Source organism: Nannobrachium achirus (assembly GCF_963921795.1).
Source record: "Nannobrachium achirus genome assembly, chromosome: 2".
Lineage (NCBI taxonomy): Eukaryota > Metazoa > Chordata > Actinopteri > Myctophiformes > Myctophidae > Nannobrachium > Nannobrachium achirus.
The window spans coordinates 48433660-48456299 of record NC_137811.1 but is presented as its reverse complement, the minus strand read 5'-3'; the positions used below and the strand labels follow the sequence as shown (position 1 = coordinate 48456299).

The 22640-nt window shown below is 39.9% G+C and overlaps 1 protein-coding gene across 1 annotated transcript in view; it reads right to left on the bottom strand.

Moving 5' to 3' along the window:
• Nucleotides 1-4624: 4624 nt before the first annotated feature.
• entpd3 (ectonucleoside triphosphate diphosphohydrolase 3) overlaps nucleotides 4625-22640 on the bottom strand; it is a gene marked incomplete at both ends in the record, with an annotated part of 32375 nt that continues 14359 nt past the window's right edge. Inside the window, 8 exons of the mRNA XM_080742382.1 lie at nucleotides 4625-4813; nucleotides 6085-6222; nucleotides 7097-7213; nucleotides 9184-9447; nucleotides 11662-11889; nucleotides 12178-12337; nucleotides 12450-12609; nucleotides 13048-13165. Of these exons, the coding sequence (XP_080598508.1) occupies nucleotides 4625-4813; nucleotides 6085-6222; nucleotides 7097-7213; nucleotides 9184-9447; nucleotides 11662-11889; nucleotides 12178-12337; nucleotides 12450-12609; nucleotides 13048-13165 (1374 nt within the window). The remainder of the gene's footprint in view (nucleotides 4814-6084; nucleotides 6223-7096; nucleotides 7214-9183; nucleotides 9448-11661; nucleotides 11890-12177; nucleotides 12338-12449; nucleotides 12610-13047; nucleotides 13166-22640) is intronic.

The following is a 22640-nucleotide window of genomic DNA, read 5'->3' as shown; positions in this document are numbered from 1 at the left end:
TGAGGATTGACTTTGTGATAGCTGCTATAATCAATGTTGAGGAGCCAGGTTCATCTCTGCCCAGCAGGGGGCATCAACAACACATTCAAAGCCGTTTTGGAAGACCTTAGATTAGATTCTGGAAATTATTGTAAAGTTCCTGTAGAACAGAGATTCCCAACCTGTTGTCCGGAAGGGTATTGCAACTGGGCCCCCAAATAATTGGCAAACAAAACACCAAGATTTGAAATGATATGAGATTTGAAATGATATGATATATATAAAAAATAAATCATATTTTCTTCTTTAAAACCTTGAAAAGGTGATACTGATGAATAGGAACTTAAAGCATCATTAGTTCCAAGCCAGAACACGATCGATTGATGATCATAAAATAAACACTCTGAAAATGCCCACCCATCTGACTGCTTAAGATGGGAGGAGTGCAAAACGCTTTCAAGATTTTCAACCGAGCCCTGATTCATAAAAGGTTGGGAACCACTGCAGTGTAGAATGCGCTTTTTAGTCTATGACTTCCCCACTTGGCAGTGCAACTAGCGTAACGCTTTTATGCTACATCATGTTTCCTCTTGACTTTGAAACAGAAGACGTGCACAAGGTTGCGTTCAAAAGTAACACTCCAAATGCCAATATGGGCAATCACAAATTATAATTCAATGTGTACTGATGTTTGGAAAGGGTCCTTAATTCTGAAGCATTGTTTAGTACTAAACAATACGTGACCCATCATACTGCATGTCTACACAGAAAAAAATTAAAAATGTATTTTGCTTTGTACATATTCTGTCACTCAGAGTATGGTCATTATAATAACAGCAACAACTGCTCTGGGGACACATCTTCAGAGCTTTGCCCATCCCTGGCAGGAAGGTATCGGAGATATAGTAATAAATAAGCATGCTAAAGTTATGGTTCAACCAAAATCATGTAGAAACAGTGAAACCTCTATTGGAAAATAAATTATTGCGCGTGCGAGAATGAGAGAGCGAGAGAGAGAAAGAAAGAAAGAGAGAAAAAAAAGATAAAGAGAGAACAAAAGTAATATTTATGAGAACTTTTTGTACAGGTGTTTAAAAGAAGATGCAACAGAAATACTTTGATGATGCTATTTTTTTATTTGTTGCAGTCATATGCCTCCCATGTCTTTGAAATTGTGATTCTGAGAGTGTCTGTAGAACAAGTGGATGTTATTGTAGTTTGAAATGTCTCTTTTCTTTGTGTTTTCTTTTTAAACAAATCTTTCAATAAAAAATGTTTCAAAGAATGTGTGTAGCCTACTAATTACTTTGTGCTAATTAATCGTGCATGTACAAACACGTGCCACTAGAGGGCACTAGAGTTTAAAAAAAGAATGAATGAAAGAAACTAAATGAATGTAATTTGAGTAAGTATGGTCTATGAATGAAACAGCATTGTATAGTATAATAGCCATTGGAAAAAGACAATGTTGAACCATCTCTTCATAATTTCTTTTAATGATGCACATTTTCAAATCTGCAAGGCGTTGACGATCTAAAACTCAGTGTTTTAGACACATGAAAAAGGAATGGATCTCATATGATTTCATTCTTCATTTTAATTACACAGCCAAAGTAAAGTACAACTCACTCAATCAGCCGACAGACAACAGACAATTATCAGTAATTATCAAAATATGAATTCTAGCTGTATGTAGCCTGGCTGGTGTACCAGATTAAACATGCATCACCCCAGGCCCGCCCCACCACTGACAATGTGACGGCAAGAACTAGAACATACAGAATAATATATACTTCCTACTTAACCATTTGGTGTTTTGTTTTATCATGCAACATTCAGTGGAAAATGTGCGGGAAATAAATGCTTTTGTTGATAATACAATGTTAAACACCGAAGTTTCTTTAGATACTGGGCCAAAATCTATGTAAAGAATGAGACATGCATTCCAAATGTTCTTTTCAAATAAAGGTGATAAATATATTTCATGTTCATTCGCATATATCACAGAAGGATTTCAAATGTGTTATAGGAGTTATAATTTATAGTTAAATGTAGCCCCCTAATATTTAACTTTTGCACATTGTCCTTCCAAAAATGTATGCTCCAAAATGGTGCTTACACAGTTATCTTCATTAGATTTTACATTCCACCAGCTGTGAATGATATTTTGTACTAGCCTATTTTATTTTAATATAATGTTTTATCAACTGTTTGCTGTTGTATTCCAGTGTTGAAATCCATTCAGTTGACCAGTCTGTGCGATTGTGTGGCTAAATGTTCACTTCTTTGCAGCATTTTTAAAGGCTGTTTGGAATGGGATCAGTTATCTTTATACAGCTGTATAAACAAAGTACCAAGACCTTTCATATTTGTAAATCCACCCAGTGGTAGTGGAAACCAGGTTGGTCATTGTTGTTGTGCCATTTTTGGCACGTGACACCATTGTACAATGAAGTATAAATCTTTAGTCTACAGAAGATAAGGGACACACTCTGCATGTAATCCTCTGTAAATACGATTGTCCATGGATGCCAACACGCAGTGCTTAGGATATTGGGTGAGGCCAATGTTGAATTTGGAATTGTCAAGGTCCTGGAATGTTACATCTTAACCTAATGACTTTGACGTCTAGTCCTTCATAATGTATTGTAGATTTTTACAAAGAGCAACACTTTGGTGCATATCGTTATTGTCAGGCAGAAACCTTGTATCTCCAAGTTTAAATTATTTTGTAAATGAAAGCCCCAAAATAAGCCTAGTGAAAATAGCAGATATACAAGCACACAACACCTCGCGGTGCTAGGTGTTGTGCTCAGCTATGTGTGTCCATAATTACATCTTTCAGTGAAAAGAGTAAACAACATCTACTTGTTTCCCTGTTTTGGGATATGTAAACCAATGATTGTAACAGTCAAGTCTCTGACTTTAAAAGAATCATATCACCCTGACACCCTCTAGTGGAAGACAGTAACACATACAGGAAGAAAGCTGAATCAAATAGCCTGTTAGTTTCCCTGAAGAGCCAAATGAGCCTTTCCCCCTATTATTGATTCTGATTCCCTTCAACCAAGAAAGCTAAATGAAACCATAAATTAATCTAATTATGAACTAATATTATTTGCTCTCTATATTCTAACATTTCATAACTACTGCGGGGAAATGACCTTATTGGCATGGCAGTGGTGCAAATAGCTTAGGTTAATCCTGAAAATCCATATAAGTAATTCGCCACTGTAAAATTTGTCGATGTTTATTCAAGTTGTCAATCGACACAATTTTTTTTTTTGAATGCCTACTATACCAACTGAGATTTTATTTAAAAAAAATCAGTCCAATTCTGGAGCTTTTCTGTCCGAGCCTACAATACCCATAATTCACTGTAAAGGCACTGCCCCTGGGCCCTAGTGGCCTGTAGCCGTCTATGCCATTTCCAAGGCAGAATTACACAAACGTTGTGATTGACCCAAGCTGTGACTGTTTTCTGCATTGGAATTTACAAGTCACTTTATATCTAGGATCCAGAGCTGACCTGGTGAGCGTTTACTTTCAAATGTCAAGTACTATGTGCTTTCAAGGTAGATCATAAGTCTCCCACACATCAGTATGCAACTCAGACGACGCTGAGACGGGGCTCAAGACCACTTCTCTCAGAGTGCCTGCCTTGTTTAAAGTGATGTAAATAGTCCTGCCTTTGTTGTAAACCCGTCATTGCAGCAACAACTTTGAGATGGCGAGATCTGAAGTTGCCATGGTTGCTACACCGACCAGGACAATAATATGGCCTGTGAAAACTCAATGTTGTTCTAGTGTACAAATGGTTCCATCTGTACATTGGGGTCACAGACACAAACATTAAATCAGGGTCTGTGGCCTAATGCATATCAAACTGGGAATGCTTGAATTTAAAGAGGTTGAGAATCCCTGTGGGAGAGTAGCTTAGCTACTACATAATGGCTGTGGTTTAGTCCGGTGTTTCTCAACCTTTCATATTTCAAGGTCTCTCCTTAACTCTGACAGTATAGGTACAGAATGGAACCAAATGAACCTGTTTTAATTTAGACCCCCCCTTAAGGAACCCACAGAGTCCCTGGAATCCACTTTGAGAACCACTGGTTTAGTTAACCTGCCTGTGGACAATCTGTTGGGCTTTAGTTTTGTTGCCTGGGCGAAGGATTGACTGTTGATGGACTTCTACTGTATTCACACCAGCAGCAGACATTCACTGCCACGTTTTGAGAAAACTGTAAGATTCAATGCATTGTCTAAGGAAAGGAGCGGGGGGGGGGGGGGGGCAATGCTGCTGGGCGCAGCTTCTCACCGAGCACCGGAGCTCTCCCTGGACCACAACTCACTGATATTTGCAATTCATAACCTCGGACACTCAGCTGCTGGTGTGAATTCAGCATTAGCATTATATATTCATCATTACTCCTACAAATAAAAACATGGAGATGAGGTTGAAAAACAGTGGGGCAATCCTATAACAGTACTGTATACAGTATAGTAATTCTTGACATTCAGACCTACCAGCATTTCACTTCTGTGACATTTTTATATATCTTGACCCTTTGTCCTTGGGTAAAAATACTGGATATCCTCCTTGAGTGAAACCAGTCAAAGTAATCAATTATTGTCCCTGATGTGGTCAGTAGCAGTAGCGGACAATGGTGATGAAGAGTAAAACGACAGCGATGATCATTAGCGCTGAGAAGAGGAAGATGAGTCCAGAGAAGAGTGGGTTGGACATGGGGAACAGCTCCTTGGCCTCTGATGGGAGCATGTTGGAGGCACTCAGCATATAACCCAGACTCCAGCCTACACTGGTATTCCTCACCTGCACACAAGAGATTTGGTCAGTTAAAATTTCACTGTGTTAGCTTCTTTTTTTTCTCCTTTTTTTTAGCAGTGCTAACCGCTTCAACATCTGTGTGTGAAAGTTTGGAGCATTTTCGCCTATAATGGCATGCCCAAAATAGGGATGCTAGGCTGAAAGAGTTTAATTCAAGTTTAGTTCAGTTTTCAAGCAGACAGAAGCTTCCATAGTTGTGATGTGGTGCACATATTTGAATAATGACGACGCCTTTCTCTGTTGCGTGTATAGTATAGTGACATGCTGAACGTCTTCTACACTGCTTCCCCTAATTCAGAGAAAACTGTCAAGAGCCAGGCCTTTCATGTTGAAGTTAATAGCTGAAGCCCTGGGGCCAAATATGAAGCAGAAAAGCCATCTAGCATCCCTGTAAAGTCTCAAAGTCGCTCTCTTTTACAGTACAGTGGCTACCAATTGTGTCATTAACAGAAGCCCTACAGCCATGAAACAAAGTGCACAGTAACTCACTTGTTGGAAATCAGGGGTTGCTGCCAGCTATCAAGGGGAACCCCTTTTGTTTTGAATAATTGAGTCTAAAAGGTTAACCAGTCTCTGGAAACAGTGACAGTGGTGAGGAACATTTTAAAAGAGCTATTATATTTAGTTCGTATGACTGATGGCATGAATCTCACCAACTAGGAATCTCCTTCTGTTGAGGAGTTCCCTTGTAAAACAAATTCCAACTCCTCGGGGCATAATTGAAGCTTTTCATTCTTTGACATTTTGATATAGATTATGTCAGTCAACATCTGGGTTATACTGTGTGCCAATAGATTATCTAACTGGGCTGACTCATACACACAAAACATGAGGAAAGCTTGTGTGTCTGTTACTGCTGAATGCTGTTACTACATGTATTCATCATGAGCTTGAGTTGACAGACAAGTATTTTCTTGTTATTTCTTATGATATAAATATGTATTTAACCGCAATTTTTTTTTTACTGCTTATAATTACAGTACCATAAACATATTTGTCACTTATAATGACCAATTTTACACCACTTCAATGATATGATGACATTATGAGGACGTTATTAAGTGGTGTGACACACAAACAGGGTATATAGAGGTTATGCGTTAAACTCACTTTGCCACACGATTTGTCAATCACTTTATGAATATATTAATTAGTCTTATTATTCATTAAGGTCAATCATTGAGGTCGAGATACTAAAAGAACAATATGGCAGGAAAGGGAAGCAATTAGGAAAGCATGGTGTTCTTCCCACCTACCTCTTTTTGGAAGTCAATGGTTTTCCAGCTCTCTTCGTTAAACTTGTACCCATCTTTTAGTATACTCAAAATATAGTGAGATGAGAAGCAATAAGTCTTGAGATGTTTTGGAGAGACCCAATGCTTTTGTTCCTGCAGCTGTAAGACACAATAACAAATGTTTGTACACTGTTGATAATTGTATGAATGCTTACTATGTTCATGCACTGTAAAATGGCTAACTAATTGTAAAATGTCTGAACTAACTTGGAAGTATTCATTCATACCCATGGCTAGGTCAACCTACACTTCAGTACCAGTAAGACTCCCTAATCGGAAGATAAGCGACCGTCAGGTCACATGTATACACAAACAGGCCTGTAAGTGCCATTGGTTCCTGGGTGTAGGGGGATGTGCGTGGCAAATGGCGCAACATTGGACAGATCCATGTTGATGACATGAGTCTAGACATACTGTGTACCGCTTAGTGTGATTTTAGGGCAAAATCTGTAGGAGCAGTGTCCAAAAATGTGTCAATATGGACTTTTATGTGTAATAGTACAACACATAATGCTCTCCTCTATTTAACTAGGACATCCGGCTGAGTTGTGAAATCTCTTTTAATCTCAATTCATCAATAAGTGATTGCTCTCATATCTCATAATGATATAATGACAATAATTCATAATCATAGCCTCCTTCCACAAACTTCTGTTGAATGTGTACTTCGTTCAGGCAGGTCTGGAATTTCGTCATTTTAGGGGCAAGGCCGCTTGGCCTTTGGCGTTCTAATTTGTTTGAGAGCACAAAGGCCAAATACCAGGGCAAGAAAGCCATCAAATAAAACAATCATTCAGAATCCTGAAAAGGTCTGGTGTTTAAAAACGGACAGGAAAGAGACAGAGGAGAAAACAGTGAAATCATATGGGGCACTGAGGTCACTGTGGCGTCAGGGGAGACAATTTTTGAGGGACAGAAGACCACACTGAGAGGCAACGATGGCTCAGTTCAGATAAATCATAATGAAACTTACAACTTTCCAGTGTGTGTGGCAGAGTGTCTTTGTGCTTGCAATGAAGTTGTCAAGTTCAGAGGTACCAGGTATGCCGCTGAGCAGAGCCCTAACAATGTAAAAGTATCCAGCGTATGCCTGTAGGGAGAATAACAATTACATTTTTGTTGGAGACATTACAGCAAGTTAGCCTAGTAAACAACCAACTTTCGTTGGTTCAAATCTCTCACTGATAGGCCTAATGGGTTACCTATCTGTCTGCCTTCTCTGTCCCGTTGTTTGGAGTGGAAATAAGACACTATAATGCATTGGTGCTGTCCAGGGTCCTGATGTCACTGTGTGTGTGTGTGCCTGCGCGTGTGCGTGCCGTTTGCAAGCTCGTGTGTATAATATACTAGACCTTACCCGTACAACGATATGGGCTCCAAAATATGTGTGGGTTGTGGGGAAAGTTACTGTAACTGGTGCGTGCGTGAGAATATGTGGGAGCATCATAATGTAAGGAGCAGCCCATGGAGGAGTGTATATTTATGATGGATACAAATAATTTAACAGCAAAATTAGGTGAATAGAAGTATGGGGATGTATGCACTTACTCCACATAGTTTTTCCATACCCGTTGGAAGATGACCCGGTGCATGCATGACCCATGCGAGAGAGAGAGAGAGAGAGAGAGAGAGAGAGAGAGAACACGTGTGTCTCTTCACTGCAACATTCCTAACTGTGAGAGAGGTGTGTGTGGGGCTATGGGATCCCATGGCCTGGAGGAACGGACCGTAACCCTGACAACAGGCTGAGCTGAACAGGCTGTGCTGTACAGAAGTGGTGAAGAAACGCTAATAAATAGCTTGAATTTGGGAAAAATGAAAATCGGACTCCGTCACCGTGTGTATAATGCTAATGGTCAATGCCATGTGAAAGTTTGGATCAGTCGCTGAAGCGAGTGAATAGATAATGCATTGTGACCTCTGACTGACTGACTCCTCTAATTATATGATAGATAACCACTAACGCTGACATCCATATTTTGGGCATGCTATTATCACACCACGACGTTGTGAACTTGTAGATTGTCTATTTTCACCCATTGTTTGTGTGTGCGGTGTATGCTTTTGTGTTTGAGCATGAATGTGTATGTTTGTGTGCGTGTGCGTGTGCGTGTGTGCGCGCGCGTGTGTGTGTGTGTGTGTGTGTGTGCGTGTGCGTGCGTGTGCGTGTGTGTGTGCGTGCGTGTGTGGATGCCGGTGATATTTGGCAGTCTGTCCATAAACTTGCTATTAGTGGCTTGAAAATCGCTGGCGTTTCAAAGAAGGTGGCCAGTCAGCTAACAAGATTGTGCTCCATCATTGCACTAATAACAGGTAGCCAGAAGGAATATGCTTCTTGTATCCTTAGGTGTCCTTTAGATTTAGCCTCTTTTGTATTAGGGTTATTGCGCTGACGTTATGGTTTCTGTACCCAGCAGGTTATTGCCTGGGTGAAATAGGCTCTCTTCCCCCGCTCTCTCCTTCTCTCCCTGACCTTTTTGCTCTCTCTGAACTCTTGCACCTCTACTCTAAATCAGGCCTTACCGTAAAGCTCCCAGCGACCAGTCACTCTAGATTTTAACCACTTTAACCATTATCTTATGCTTTAGCTATAAAAAAATAGCAGATATACAAGCTCACAGCGCAGCACCGAGCGCCGTGAGCTTGTAGATCTGCTATTTTAGAAAAATCATGGAAATTGGTGCAAATCTTTGAATATATATATTTTTTTAAAGCCAACATTTGTCGCTCAAATCTGTGCTTCTGGGGGTCCCTGGAATAACATATTTTGAGATGGGGTCCACGGTCAAATATATATCATTCTAGGGGTCCTTGACATTAAAATGTTTGAGCACCACTGATAGAGAAACATGTTTTTCTGATTTTTCCATTCAAAGTGGATGGTAGATACAGATTAAAAAATATATCTGCCACAGATATTTCTTTTATCTGTGGCAGATTTTTTTTTTTATCTGTATCTACCATCCACTTTGAATGGAAAAATATCTGGAGAAATAGATTTTTTTATCTGTTATCTGGCCCAGTGGGAATGGGCCTTTAATGGGCTAAAACAGGTCTTACCATGAATCCCCCAGCGACCGGTGGTTGCTGAACTCCATTGAAGGAACAGTTGGCTCCAGAGCAGGCAGTGAAGTCAAATATGGACCGGACTATGGAGCCGCACTTGTCCGAGTCTGGGATCCCGACCATGAAAATGTCCTGGTCCGGGTTGAAGGCCTTTGGTTTCTTTGTGCATTCTGAGTCGTAGATGGACGAGGCCTTGACCGTTATGTTGAATCCCTCTGGGTAGCAGGGGTTTTCCACGTAGGAAAGGTTGGAGGAGAGCTGGAGGTGTGAAGAAGGGGAGAGGAGCAGGTTTATTATGGTCAACTAAAACATTTTTCCATTCTCTTCGGAAATAATGAAAATAGTCTGTTCCACCCAAATCTGAAGCATTAATTATTCATTTTTATTATAGCATTTTTGTCATAATCCTTCCACCTACAATTAGGTCAACTACGAATTTTAACTTTGCATTAACTTAAAGCTACGATCTTGTACATTGGTACATAGGTTGGTTCCAACAACTTGGAATGCCCAAAAAAAAGCAGCTAAACGGCTCGCAAAGTTCTGTGCAATCTCTTCTACTATCGGTAGTTGCCAAATATGGCGCTGTGAATGAATGAATGAATAGTTTATTTCTGTGCCTTATCATTACATGGAAAGTACTTCGATTTAGTTTACACATTAGTAACACCGAAAAGGCGTACTGTAGGCTGAAGCCGAGGCTTATTGTGACTACGGTAGGTCTACCCTTTTTGAAGAGTAACTTACAAAATTAAACAAAACAAATCAAGTGTGTGTGTGTGTGTTTGTGTGTGCGTGTGCGTGCGCGTGCGCGTGCGTGTGCGACTGTGTGACTGTGTGTTTGTGTGTTCATATATATATATATATATATATATATATATATATATATATATATATATATCTATACTATAATTTTGCGAACGTCTGAGTGAGTGAGTGAGTGAGTGTCTGTCTGTCTGTCTGTCTGTCTGTCTGTCTGTCTGAAACAGCGTTTCTCCTCAGTGGCTGGAGCAATTGATCTGAAATCGCATCACCATTAGCATATGAACACACCTGACATAACTGTGAAGCCCGTTTGTCACTTTCACAAATCATATGCTGTATATTAGCATTTTTATGGTGTATCTACTATCTATTCTGCATCTAGCATGAGGCACATCTATTCTGCATCTAGCATGAGGCAAAATGTTTAACCAGCTCTGTGTGTGTGTGTGTGTGTGTGTGTGTGTGTGTGTGTGTGTGCGTGCAGGCAGGCGGGTGTGTGTGCAGGCGGGCGGGCTGGGGGGGGGGGGGGGGGGGGACAGTATCTCTGTAGCCATTAAACGAAACGGGTTTCTTACATTGATGCTCCTACATCATGCAAGCACCAGTTAAAGTTACTTTCCATCCCTCATATACTGTGTGCACCCCATAACCCACACACTGCACATCATTTTGGAGCTCATATCTTTGAACGGGTAAGGGCTAGTATATATAACCAAGCAACATTTCTGGCATTTCTCTAACTGTTTATGCACCCTGAACCTTCTGTAAAGCATTAAGTTCACACATGATTTCTGTTATTTGACAAAAACCCTCTGAATGTTTGCTGAATGAAAATGTCTAAGCAGCGTCCATCCAGCTATATCATGGCTGTTAGCTGATGGCAAATGGTTAGCCTACATCCTCTCTCGCCATACAGTATACTGTAGGTTACCTCTCTCAACATGGCAGCCTGTCATTCTGCAAGCAACCTATGTGATGCAACCTTATCTGTGAGCTGACAGTTTGTGGGTAGGTGTTCTGTAGGTTTAGGTTCATTAGGTTTAGGTTCAGTGAGCACTCAAACTAATCTCTCTCTGTCTTTTTAATCATTTTTCATATTGTATGTTGCTACCGCCCTCTGCTTTTGATCAGTTTGGTAACAGTTCATAAATGTGTCTTTCCTCCACAGTATGTTAATGTGGTAAATCAGCAGTGGTTGGATGTGCTCTCTCAACTCTTCCATTGAGAAATGTAGACCCTGTTGTCGGATAGGACATCGAGTGGTTGACAATAAAGTTATTAGATGTAGACGGCGCAACGGATTGTACACAAGGATGTGCTTTCAACTGTATTGTAATTTAGATATCGGTGCAATTAAAACAATAATATTAATGGACGTAAAACTTACTGATTTTAGCTCGAAGAGCCATGAAGAAGTAATGCCTTTCCCCCCAGGCGTCACTGACTGTCTAATCAATACTGTTAATGCCATAATGCATTCTATAGAATGGTCTCAGTTTGCCTGTTAGCAATGTTCACTGATTCGCGTTAATGGAGTTCAGCACGCACGCACGCACCCATGCAGGCACGCACTAGCACACATGCACACGTGCTCGCACACACACACACACACACACACACACACACACACACACACACACACACACACACACACACACACACACACACACACACACACACACGCACGCCAGAAGCTCCATACTGTACCTTCAATACTTTATCCATAACCTTCTTCTCAGCCTCGTTCTTGCCGTAACAGAGGAAGCTGTGTGTGTAGACGTTGTAGGGGTAGCCATACAAATGGACCTGAAGATAATCCTCTCCTTGTGCCTCGTCTTGCACTACAAAGGCTATCTGAGTGGACGCTCCACCCAGGTCCATGGAGCCAACCGTCTTTGCTCCGCTGGGATGGATATAGGCATTCCATGTATGCTTCTGAAAATGTCAGGCAAGAAGATCTTTTCATGGTGGTAGTGATCATCAGGTAGTGTTTGTAATGTCTGTCTTCAACATGAGGTCACTAAATACCCATGCGTAGTTTTGCTTAATATTGGCTACTATGTAATACTGTATTCTTTGTGATTTTATACTGTATTTGTTTTTCCCCCCATTTTCTAGAAATTATCTTTGAGTTTCTGGAAAAGTGCTTCTTAAAAAAACATTATTATTATTGCTGTTACAAATACACATTGTTACATGAGGATGAAATCATCTCTATCTTACCTCCAAGAAGTTCCCCATGAGGTAGTTGACAGTGATCCACCCGTAAAGACCTTCCTGCTGTCCAGTGATGATTTGGGCACCCATGAAGTTGAAGGGAAGAGACGTGAGGTATGTTCCAAGACTCTCCAGGATCTCATCCGACCTATTCTTATTTTCTTCTCTGGGGGACAAAGAAAAGCACAAGGGTCAGGGTGAACCGCAAAAAAAGAAAACTTTTCCCCTCAAGTGATCGATGCAGTGTCGTGAAAACAGGCAGTCAGATGTGTTCCTACTCTAGCAGTCTCATGCCGGCAGTTGCCCCGAGAAAGAGGGATGTGTTTTGGTGTTTCTCCGCAGGGATAACTTTGGCGACTTCATCCATGCACTTCTGGAAGGCTTTCCATGATTTGGCGTCTTTCTCCGGGTCAACTTTCATCTCTGAGATGCCATCACCTGCAGAAAGAATGTCACCCTGAAATCCATTATATATATATATATATATATATATATATATATATATATATATATATATACTGTATATACAGGTATGTACAGGTATATGTAACGGAGGTGATCCGAATCTCCCCACCCGGCTTCGTACCCGGGTCTCCCACGCGAAAGTCCAATATCTTAACCACTAGACCAAAGAGATGTCTCTTTGGTCCGGGGGAGATAGACTTTTGAGGCTTCAAGGCTGGGGCTGCGACTCTCTCCGTCACATATATATATACAGGTATATATATATATATATATATATATATATATATATCCTTTGTCAACTCTTCAGTGTTTTGAGAGCAATGCTTTAAACCGGGCCTATAGTAATAACTTCAGCTGAGCAAGTGAGCATACAGTACAATTTATGCTCTCTTCCCATTTATAATAACTCACCTTCAACTCTGCAATTCAACTTTTCTTCCACCACTCCTGTGTCATTCTGCTTGTTTCCAGGCCAGTGATACAGGTAGACGTTGGAACGGGATGACCCGGAGTCAATCACTATGCCATACTGGAGAGATGAAACAGACAAAGGAAAGATGAAGATGGCAGAGAGAGATGATGAACACAGCCCCGTCCACCTTGTGCCAATAAAAGATATGGCCTGTCCTGCCTTGAGGTAGTGTTTTTTAATGCATGCAAGCAATGATGGGAACTTGAAACAGGCAGAGCAGGATGTTGTGGCTATAAAATGGGCTTAAGTCAAGAGTGAGATCCTCTTAGTGGAGTATGAGTGGAGTTTAGCTGTGAGCAATTACCTGGTAAAATGGAAGGGAAAGTGACTTCAAGTGAGTATTTCTCCTTTTTCCTTCAGTTTGTTAAAGAGAGCTGAATATTTGAAAATAGGTTGTTTTTGTCAACAACACTGTGGACAGATACCGGTATTTGTCTTTGGGCTTTAAAGCCCAATTATATATTCAGAAATCACTTCTTTTAAGCTTAAGGAATGCACTTCTGTTCTGAATGATATGCTTTTTAATGACCTTTATCATCATCTACAGTAACTGCATTCCACACATTGTAGAGCTGCTATTTTAATTATTATTTATGTATTGATTGTAATTAAGATTTTTTGAAGAATGTCTATATTTCAATACAGCACCACATTGATATGAATATTGAATATATATTTTGAATTTTTAAAAGCATGTCATTTTGAATACTTAAGTATTTTCTTTAAATCAAGTACTCCCAGTGCTTTAACTCAAGTACACATTTGAGCAGCTTTCACTTGTGGCAGAGTAATATGTGACGGAGTGGAGTATCTATAGGCTACTTTGTCTCAAGTACTGAGGTTGAGTACTTGTCCACCACTGCCCCTTACTATATTAACAAGAACCATCAAAGCTCCGTCAGGGTCTTGTAATTGCTTGCTATGTAGAGCTGCCAAGAACGTAAGATGAAACATGCAGGGTGGGCTGCTGCAAGGTCGCAGTTCAACCACACAGGGTCCATCAGTGCAAGTTGATTGCCCTGCCAAGCATGGCCTTGACCCCTGTCATGGACATCTGGTTAATGTATGGCTTCATATTACCAGACAGGAAGATGTAAGTGCGTGTGTGCACAACATGTGCGAGTGAGTGCATGTGTTGCAGGTGTACTCCATGCATTTGTTTTATTGAATGCAAGTGTTTATGTGTAAGCAACATGCCTTGTTTCATAGTGCAGTTTAATAGTTTATAAACAAATAGCATACACGTACATTAATTCATTACGACATTACATTCATTATGACAAATCATCAGGCCATAGTTTAGATTGGTGTAAAGGGCTCCAGGTCTGTGTACGTGTGTGTATTTGGGAAGGGTGGTGCATGGGTGTCAGTGTGTGTATTTGTGTCTGTGTGCACATGTTCAAACCTGTTTAGTTACAGCAAGAAGGATTTGTCAGTTGTGGTTTGTAAACACAACGCTAAAAAGTTGGACTCAATGACAATTAGCACACACCTACAGCATTGCCAAAAAGGTTGACACCCAGAAACATCCCAAACACAGTGAGATGAGAAAATACAGAGTACAGAGGGAAGAAGCTCTGCAGATGCAGACACATCTACAGTGCTGTGTATTCAAACCGTTGGGACATTTACAAACAATAATATTGATAATATGTGATCTTCTATTTGCAAATGTTTAAAATGTTTTGCCTATAAGAACATGCAATTATAGACATGCCAGGTTGAAAGTGGTTATGGGAACAAGTACGTATGTGTGCATGCCATGTGCATGCATTGTAGATGGGATTCTGAGTGCATGTGTGTGTTCACCTCATACTCGTATGTTTTCCATTGGTTCTGTATGACAGCAATAGTAATGATGGCAGCAATACTGGCCAGAAGCAGAAGTACAACCACTGTTGTTCGACACTTGGAAGCCATTTCCTTTCGTTTAGAAAATTACCCGCTGCAGAGAGACGAGAAAATTGACAACATCTGAGAAAATACATTCATTGTTTATCAAGGGTTGGTTTGGTACCAAGACAGTTTCAGACAAATTCATCAACGGAGGCCGTGGAAAGGTATCATGGAAATTCACCACTGCACACTGAATAATTTCTGTCTGTGCCCATGTCTGAAATGAATCAATCAATACACAACAACTTCTTGTCCTTTCTTCATCTATTACATTTTATAGCCCAGTGTTTTATTTAGGACAGTGGTCCTCAAAGTGGGGTCCAGGGACCCTCAGGGGTTCTAAATGAACCTTTACATGGTAGCAGAATGGAACTGCACAGTGATGATGAGTGGACAGATCTGCTGCCACTTGTACACTGTATTGCCAGTACTGGGTACTTGGCCTATAAATGAACATAGTAAATGTCTAGCTTTTAAAATCATATATAGTTGCAATGAGAACCACTGATCTAGGAGCTTACAGCAAAGTCTCTCATAAAATATACATTGCAGACAGTCTGTGTGCATGTCTTTGTGGTTTTCAGTTTGCTACTCGAAACATCCAGATGCGACAGACAGTTGTCTGATTCTGCGAGATGGAAACAGGATGCGTACCTCTGAGCGTAACCACATGAACCTTTGCTTCCCTATTCTGGGGCAAACATTTGGCCAAAATAGGTCAACATGGTCCTATTGCGTTCAAGCTTCCTGTTGCGTTGTCTTAACAATAATTTGGCAATAATTTCAACGGCATTGTTGTTGTATGATCACGCAGGCAAAATGCTGCTTCTCCAGCAGTTTCTGTAAAATTCAGTTAACAAGTAGTGATGTAGTTAATCCACAAAAAAAAGAAATACTTTGTTGTTCCCCAGGGGTATACTGGTTGGGAACCCTCCTTTTTAACCCTACACCAAATGTCTATGCTGAAAATGGCCAATCTACAAGCTCATAACGCATTGTATGCGTCCACCAAATGTTCGTCTATTATGACCTGCCCAGAATAGGGATGCTAGGGTTCATAATGGTTCATTCCTTAATTGTAGAAAAACAATATTGTACCCCCTCTCAACCTTTAATCTTCAGATGAAGATGTATGTATAGTCTCTCAAATGGTGATTTGTTTCCTATAAACCAGAGTGCTGCTCCAGCAGCCACACCAGCATGATGGCAAGTTTAGTCATGTCATAGATAGATAGATAGATACCTTTATTATCCCAAGGGGGAAATTCAGTAAATATTATGTAATGTCATATTATGTAATAGCTTAAGAAAGCATAGAAGATATCTGTGATACTGTGACATAGATAAGATGTTTATTGTTACTGTATGGGACATAAAACTTTTTTTCTTTTTAACAAATAGCAGCGTCAACAAAGAAACCCACATAGAGCAACATTATGCCATAAACTGTCAAAAATAGTCTGTCATAGTCAAGTCATCATAGTCTGTTATATGTAGCACTGTATGGGTTGAGAATTGATAGTAAGAATTCGTTTGAATGAATAAAGAAGAACAAAACTGACCAATGAGTAAATATGAATCAATTGAAGTAATAAATCACGCTAGGTGTACATTGTAATTTCTGTGTCGGTACAAATTTTCTGCAGTGTTTGCTTAACATTATATGACTCACATTCCTTGAAAATACTGTTTTTTCAACATTGAGTGGTCATAAAAGGTTCCAACAGAGTATGATTACAACCTTGCATCAGTGTAGCGCAGGTAAATATAGCGATTACATCACTGTTTTTGGTCTCTTGCCGTGTCAAAAGTGTTATTAAGAGATTCCCAACCAGTTGGTATTCATGAGCAAGAGGCTGATTCAGCTTATAGAATATGTTGTGTGAGACATGTGGGTTAGACATTTAGTTCCGTCAATTGGTGTGGTAACAAGGATCTTTCTGTCTTGCTCTGTCACTCTTCAAATAATAAGCACAAAGAAAGTAAACAGCTTCCAAATATTGATCTAGCCTTTGTGTATGACACTGTGTCACCTCACCTGAACTCACTTAGAGCAATAAGTCTTTTCTGTTCTTGTAATGACAGATTGCTGCTGTCAAAGGAATGCCAGCCCAGTAGCAACTCCGTTGATGCTAAGGGGTCAAGAGCTATTAGACAGGGATCAATGAGGGGTAAGCCTATGACTTCTCTGTCTGATGTCTTTCACAGTTGCAAGCTTGGTCAACTGAACCCACCACTTACAGTACAACAAGCCTACGCTGTAGTTTGTAAACTTTTCAAACCCCCTCCATATTGTTCTTGTCATTACAAATAAATCCTTCAAAAACAATGTTTAGGCCTATGTTTGGAACCAAGTTGCTGTTATTATTATATTTATGATTTATATATTATTTTACTATTCAGTACAATTACGTATTATTATTATACATTTTTGAAGATAACGGGTGATAAATCTTGTCAGGCAGAAATTGGCTTGGCCTATAATATATGGGGGTGTTGCATCATGATTTATGACCTACCGGTATGGTTCGAGAGTGATAGGCCAAAATGTACAGTATAGCGACCTGTTATAGCACCACCATGAGGCAAATTAGAAAGATTAGCAGAGGTTCTTCCTTGGTCAACTGAGGGTGTGTGTGCAAAGTTTCACGCCGACCGGTCCGGACGGACGGACAGAAAGACAGATAGCCGGACAAATAGAAATGAAAACATAGTCTCCAGCCTTTGGCCGACCAGCCTTCAGCCATCCGGCCTGGTGTAGACAATATAGGGATATAATTGCATAATAAGTTAAAAATAATTAGCCATACAAATAGCCAAATACCAGAAATCATGTGCAGTCTATACAGTAGCCTACAGAGTATAATGCATATGCATATGCCATGCAATGCTAATGGAAATAGACTTAAATGTTCTGATTCTGAACATATTAAAACATAGTAAAAATGTATTGTACCACAAAAGTGTACTTGATTGTGTTTGCAATTAGCACTGCAATTATAATGATGTTAATTGCAGCAAATGGACAACACATCTCTTGATCCAAACAGATCAATACAGGTTTCAGAGCAAATACTCATACTCATAAACATTTGAATCCTTTAAAAGCATGCAAAGCTATTGATCTTGAGTTTAACTGTCATTTAACTAGCCAGGAGGTAGGTAGCTCAATGCTTTAATGGATTGAGAATGTGTGTTTCTTGCTGGCTCTGGGTTGCTTGAGATGTTACTTTAAGAGTAGCTTGTGCAGAACTGTCAAGTGCTGTGCATCATTATTTATGGCACTTGAAAAGCTGGTTTTAAGGTTAAAATGTTCTATAAAATCGTATAAGGGTTAGCTATTGGCTCTAATTCAATCTATATAAAACAGTAAACTATAGGCTGACTTCTACAGATAAAGTCTAGACTAGAGGATATGAACAGAAGGCACTAAACCAGAAATGCATAAGCGTAAACTCTAACTCTCTAAAGTTACTCTGCTTCTGGACCAAAAAGTAGACACGATGCATAATGTTTATAACTATGACACAAGCACATATTGCACAAGCTACAATTGAAAATAAAATAACTAAATAGGCCAATAAATAATGAAGATTTACTTACAAAGGTGACAAAAGATGTTAATACTTGATTAAATTGTTAATAGATCTAGGAGCAGTCAACTGAGATGGATATGATAATAATATGATATTACTTCCACAATAACGCCCTCCTGAGCAAATAAATATGGTATTATCACAATACAGGTGGAAGGAGCCTATCACAGTTGCTCCAAACAAAACTGACTATAAACCACAGCGTTGTTACTGCAGGTTATAGTTACTATCCTCATTCATAACATTGGTATTTTTCTTTGTAAGAAAGAATGAATGAAACATGTAAGAGAGGTAATTCTTCTTACCGTAGTTAGTTTGGGGGGTAGAGGTACGCTGCTAGGTTAGGGTCTAGGAAGGAGAAGAAGAAGGGAGGAAGAAAGATAAGTGATGGGAGAGTAGTCAAGGAAGGGAAGGAGTGAGAGAGTGTGAAGGAGCTGAAGCCTGTATGCTCCTCATTGATCGGTCTGTTAGGCCAAGAGTGGTGTTGTACCACTACCCCAGCAGAGAGAGAGACAGAGAGAGAGAGAGAGAGAGAGAGGGGAAGGAGGGGCTTCACTTACACACCCCAGATTTCACCACTCCCTCTACACTTGTTATGTTATCCCTGTGTAGAGTCTGCAGGGAAAACATAACAAGGCAAAAGTCACTACTGTATTCACAGGCATGGGATAGCATGGGATAAGGTCAATGAACAAAGCTGGACTATTTTTGAAGAAAAACTTTTTCTGCATGAATGAACAAGAGGAAGAGAGGTTGTCTGCCATCTAAAAGATACCAAACAGAAAGTTTTTTTTCTTGTTTGTTTTTCCTTACCTGGCTTATAGGCATAGCACCATAAGGCACGTGTGTACCTATATCAGGCATGTCTGCATGTCTGTGTGCATGCATGCATGCATTCACTGTTTAAGCTAGAGATCACAGAGAACAGCTGTTGCTCTTGTTTAGGCCGTGGGTATTCTCCTGTGAATGAAAGAATGATAGAGTGAGAGAGAGAAGAAAAGGGGATTGGTCGAGGTGATGTCACCAGCACCTCTGACAGATGCATGGATCCCTTGATACAGTGTGATCTTGTTTTACCAGTTTCGTTTAATCTGAACTGAAAGGGCCTCACAGCCTTGACTCAACTCAAATTTATTCGTGTAGCTCTTATCACAGTTACAGCCTCAAAGGCCCACATTTTGCAAAGGAATGTACTCTCAATCAGGCAAAGAATTACTCCATAGTACAAACACACATGGGGGGGGGGGGGGGGGGGGGGGTACCTCAGGAAGCATCACAAAAGAGGGCACCACTTTCCAAAGTAGACATACATGCAAGAGTTGCCAAGTGGACGATATCCAAATGCAAAACAAACAAACAATCAAACAAAAACTAAACTGTTACGGTAAATGTCCATGCTGCCAACTAAGGTGACAGGAATAGTAATACATTTTTCACATTAGTAGTACAATATTGTATATGGGTAATAAACAAAAAGCAGCTGACCAAACCTTTTTGAAGTTTGAAGTTGAAGTTGACTTTGGAAGTTCTTGATTCATGTATTGACTTAATGTTTGCATCTTGACCCCACTTCCTAAGCCACGAAGATGAAGTGACTGAACAAAGCACGACGGTCAGGCTTGTGATGAGAATACTGCAACACAGCAAACACATGGAAGGCGTTTATTTACTGTTTCGTGATTCTGATATTTGCATAATCCCCAGTGCTACAGTATGTTATATGTATATGTATGCCCTTCCTCAACGTCTATATTGTTTATTCGTTGTTGGCTTTGACAGCAATTAATGACCAAACATTATGTCAAACCCCTTGAATATGCAAGTATGCCGTAGCCTACTTGGCAAAAGGATTTCTGACTCAGTTTATAGCCTATTCATAAATGTTGTATCCACATATCCAGTTGCTTGTCTGCAGTGTGAATGAATGATTGATGGCTTTTATTAGTGTCAAGGTAGCTACCATACACAGTGATGCAAACTATATTGTATGACTTTATCATATGAATACTACACTATTTATACTCACATTGTGCCCCCTACAGGACACATTCTACTATAATCCAGGATTTAAACTGAAGAAAACTCTGACCACCTTCTGTCCTTCCATTTTGCATGTCCATTGAAAACTGGCATATAGGCTTCTTTTTTTTTTGAAGACTTTATTAGAAGTTTGCATAGGAAAAGGTACAGTTTCATGACGGTACAGTTCACTATGCAGGGAGTAGTCAGGGAGTAGTCAGGAAGCCCATTTTATTTTGCTGTAGAATATATGAAAATGCCCTCATCCTTTTTTCTCCTCTGTGGGCTGAACAATCAATCTGAACTTACATACATGGGCATTGACTACTGCAGTGTTCGTCAAACTTTACAATTTACAATTACAATGTAGGCATTTAGCAGACGCTCAAACTTTCAAAGGTCTCCCCTTAACTTTGAACCAATGGCATTTTGGTTCCATTTGTACACTTTAGACCACCATAAAGGAACCCACAAAGTCCCTAGAATCCACTTTGAGAACCACTGGACTACTGGAAGGCCTATATGCATATCCATTGCCATATGTATATTTACATTTTTACTTTTCTAAAGTTTAAGCTGTATTGTATTGTATTGTATTGTATTGCCATTTTTGTGAACTCTTCATACATTCAATTAGGACTGTTATGGGTGGAAATGGCGGGAGTGACTCAGTAGTTGTTTTTGGTGAGATAATAAAATAATCAGGGACCCCAGCCACCCTGGCAACGGTCTTATCACCAAGTTACCTTCAGGCAGACGCTAGCGTTGGGAGCGCTGCACTGACAGATAGCATAGGGTTTGTATAGGATGGTAAACGCGAGGCGTGGATTCCTAGCAGGTTTCTGCCATCTAGTCCATGGCTCACGTACCGCCACCTACTGGATGCCAACTGCCTAACTCTGTGAGGGTTCTTCTTATCATATTTTAATTAGCAACATACTTTTACACTGCAAATGACTGGGATCTGTGAATCTTTTATGGCTGTTTGCCAGCATATTAGTTAACAACCAAGACATAGATAAGCACTGTTACAACACAACTTTCAGAGAAGGGCGTATTGAAAGAGTTACCCATAAGACCACTATGTTTATCAACTAACTTGTCAGTATTTTAGATTGACTCAGTATATCAGGCATGTTCTTTTTAAACATGGCAAATGATTCTTGTTTCTTAAAATCCAAACTTTTTTCCAATGCTTTATTTAATTAAAACAATGTACAGATGTTTTTTTCTGGTCTTTACATATTTAATTTTGTTGGAATAAATAATATGTTTTAGGTTGCAACAAATGTTTCGATATTATTTGCCCTTCAAACATAACTATTTGTATTGCTTGGACCAGAGGAGTTAGGAAAGAGGCATCCAGTAGGTGGGTAACATCACATGAGCCATGGACTAGATGGCAGAAACCTCCGTATCCACTCCTCGCCTGGTAAACAGCTTCTTTCTAGAAGCGTTAAGAATCTTAAACAAGTAGCACTAATGCACTTTATCTTATTAATTATTGTTTAAAGTTGTTGCATACTTTTTATTCCTTTATACAATTGATGCACTGAGCCGATATGCTGATTGTACCCAAGTCTTACCCTGTACTGTCATATATGTTTTTTTATTTTTGTGTGTGGCTTGTGAACAAGAAATTCCAATGCATTTTAATGAAAAATGTATTGCAAATGGTGAACTAAACTTGAAACTGGAAATTGTCTAATTGAGTTCTCCTCTATATAGGCTACTAGTGAACTGGACCTGGTCTTGGTCACACCAGACCCACAACTACAGAGAGAGGAAAAGAGCTGTTCAATGGTTCTGGTTCAATTGCACATGGGCTTTGACCATTGGTTAAGTTGATTTGAACTTATGCTATTTATTAGCATTTTTGCCATGTGTTATGAGATCTGTGGTCACGATATCTGTGGTCATGATAATACTGCAAGTCATTGCAGGTAATCCCACGGGCTGGTGTGGCACCTGTCAGCAGGGAGTGTTGGGAGGAGTAGCATGAAGGCTATACTAAATCAGGG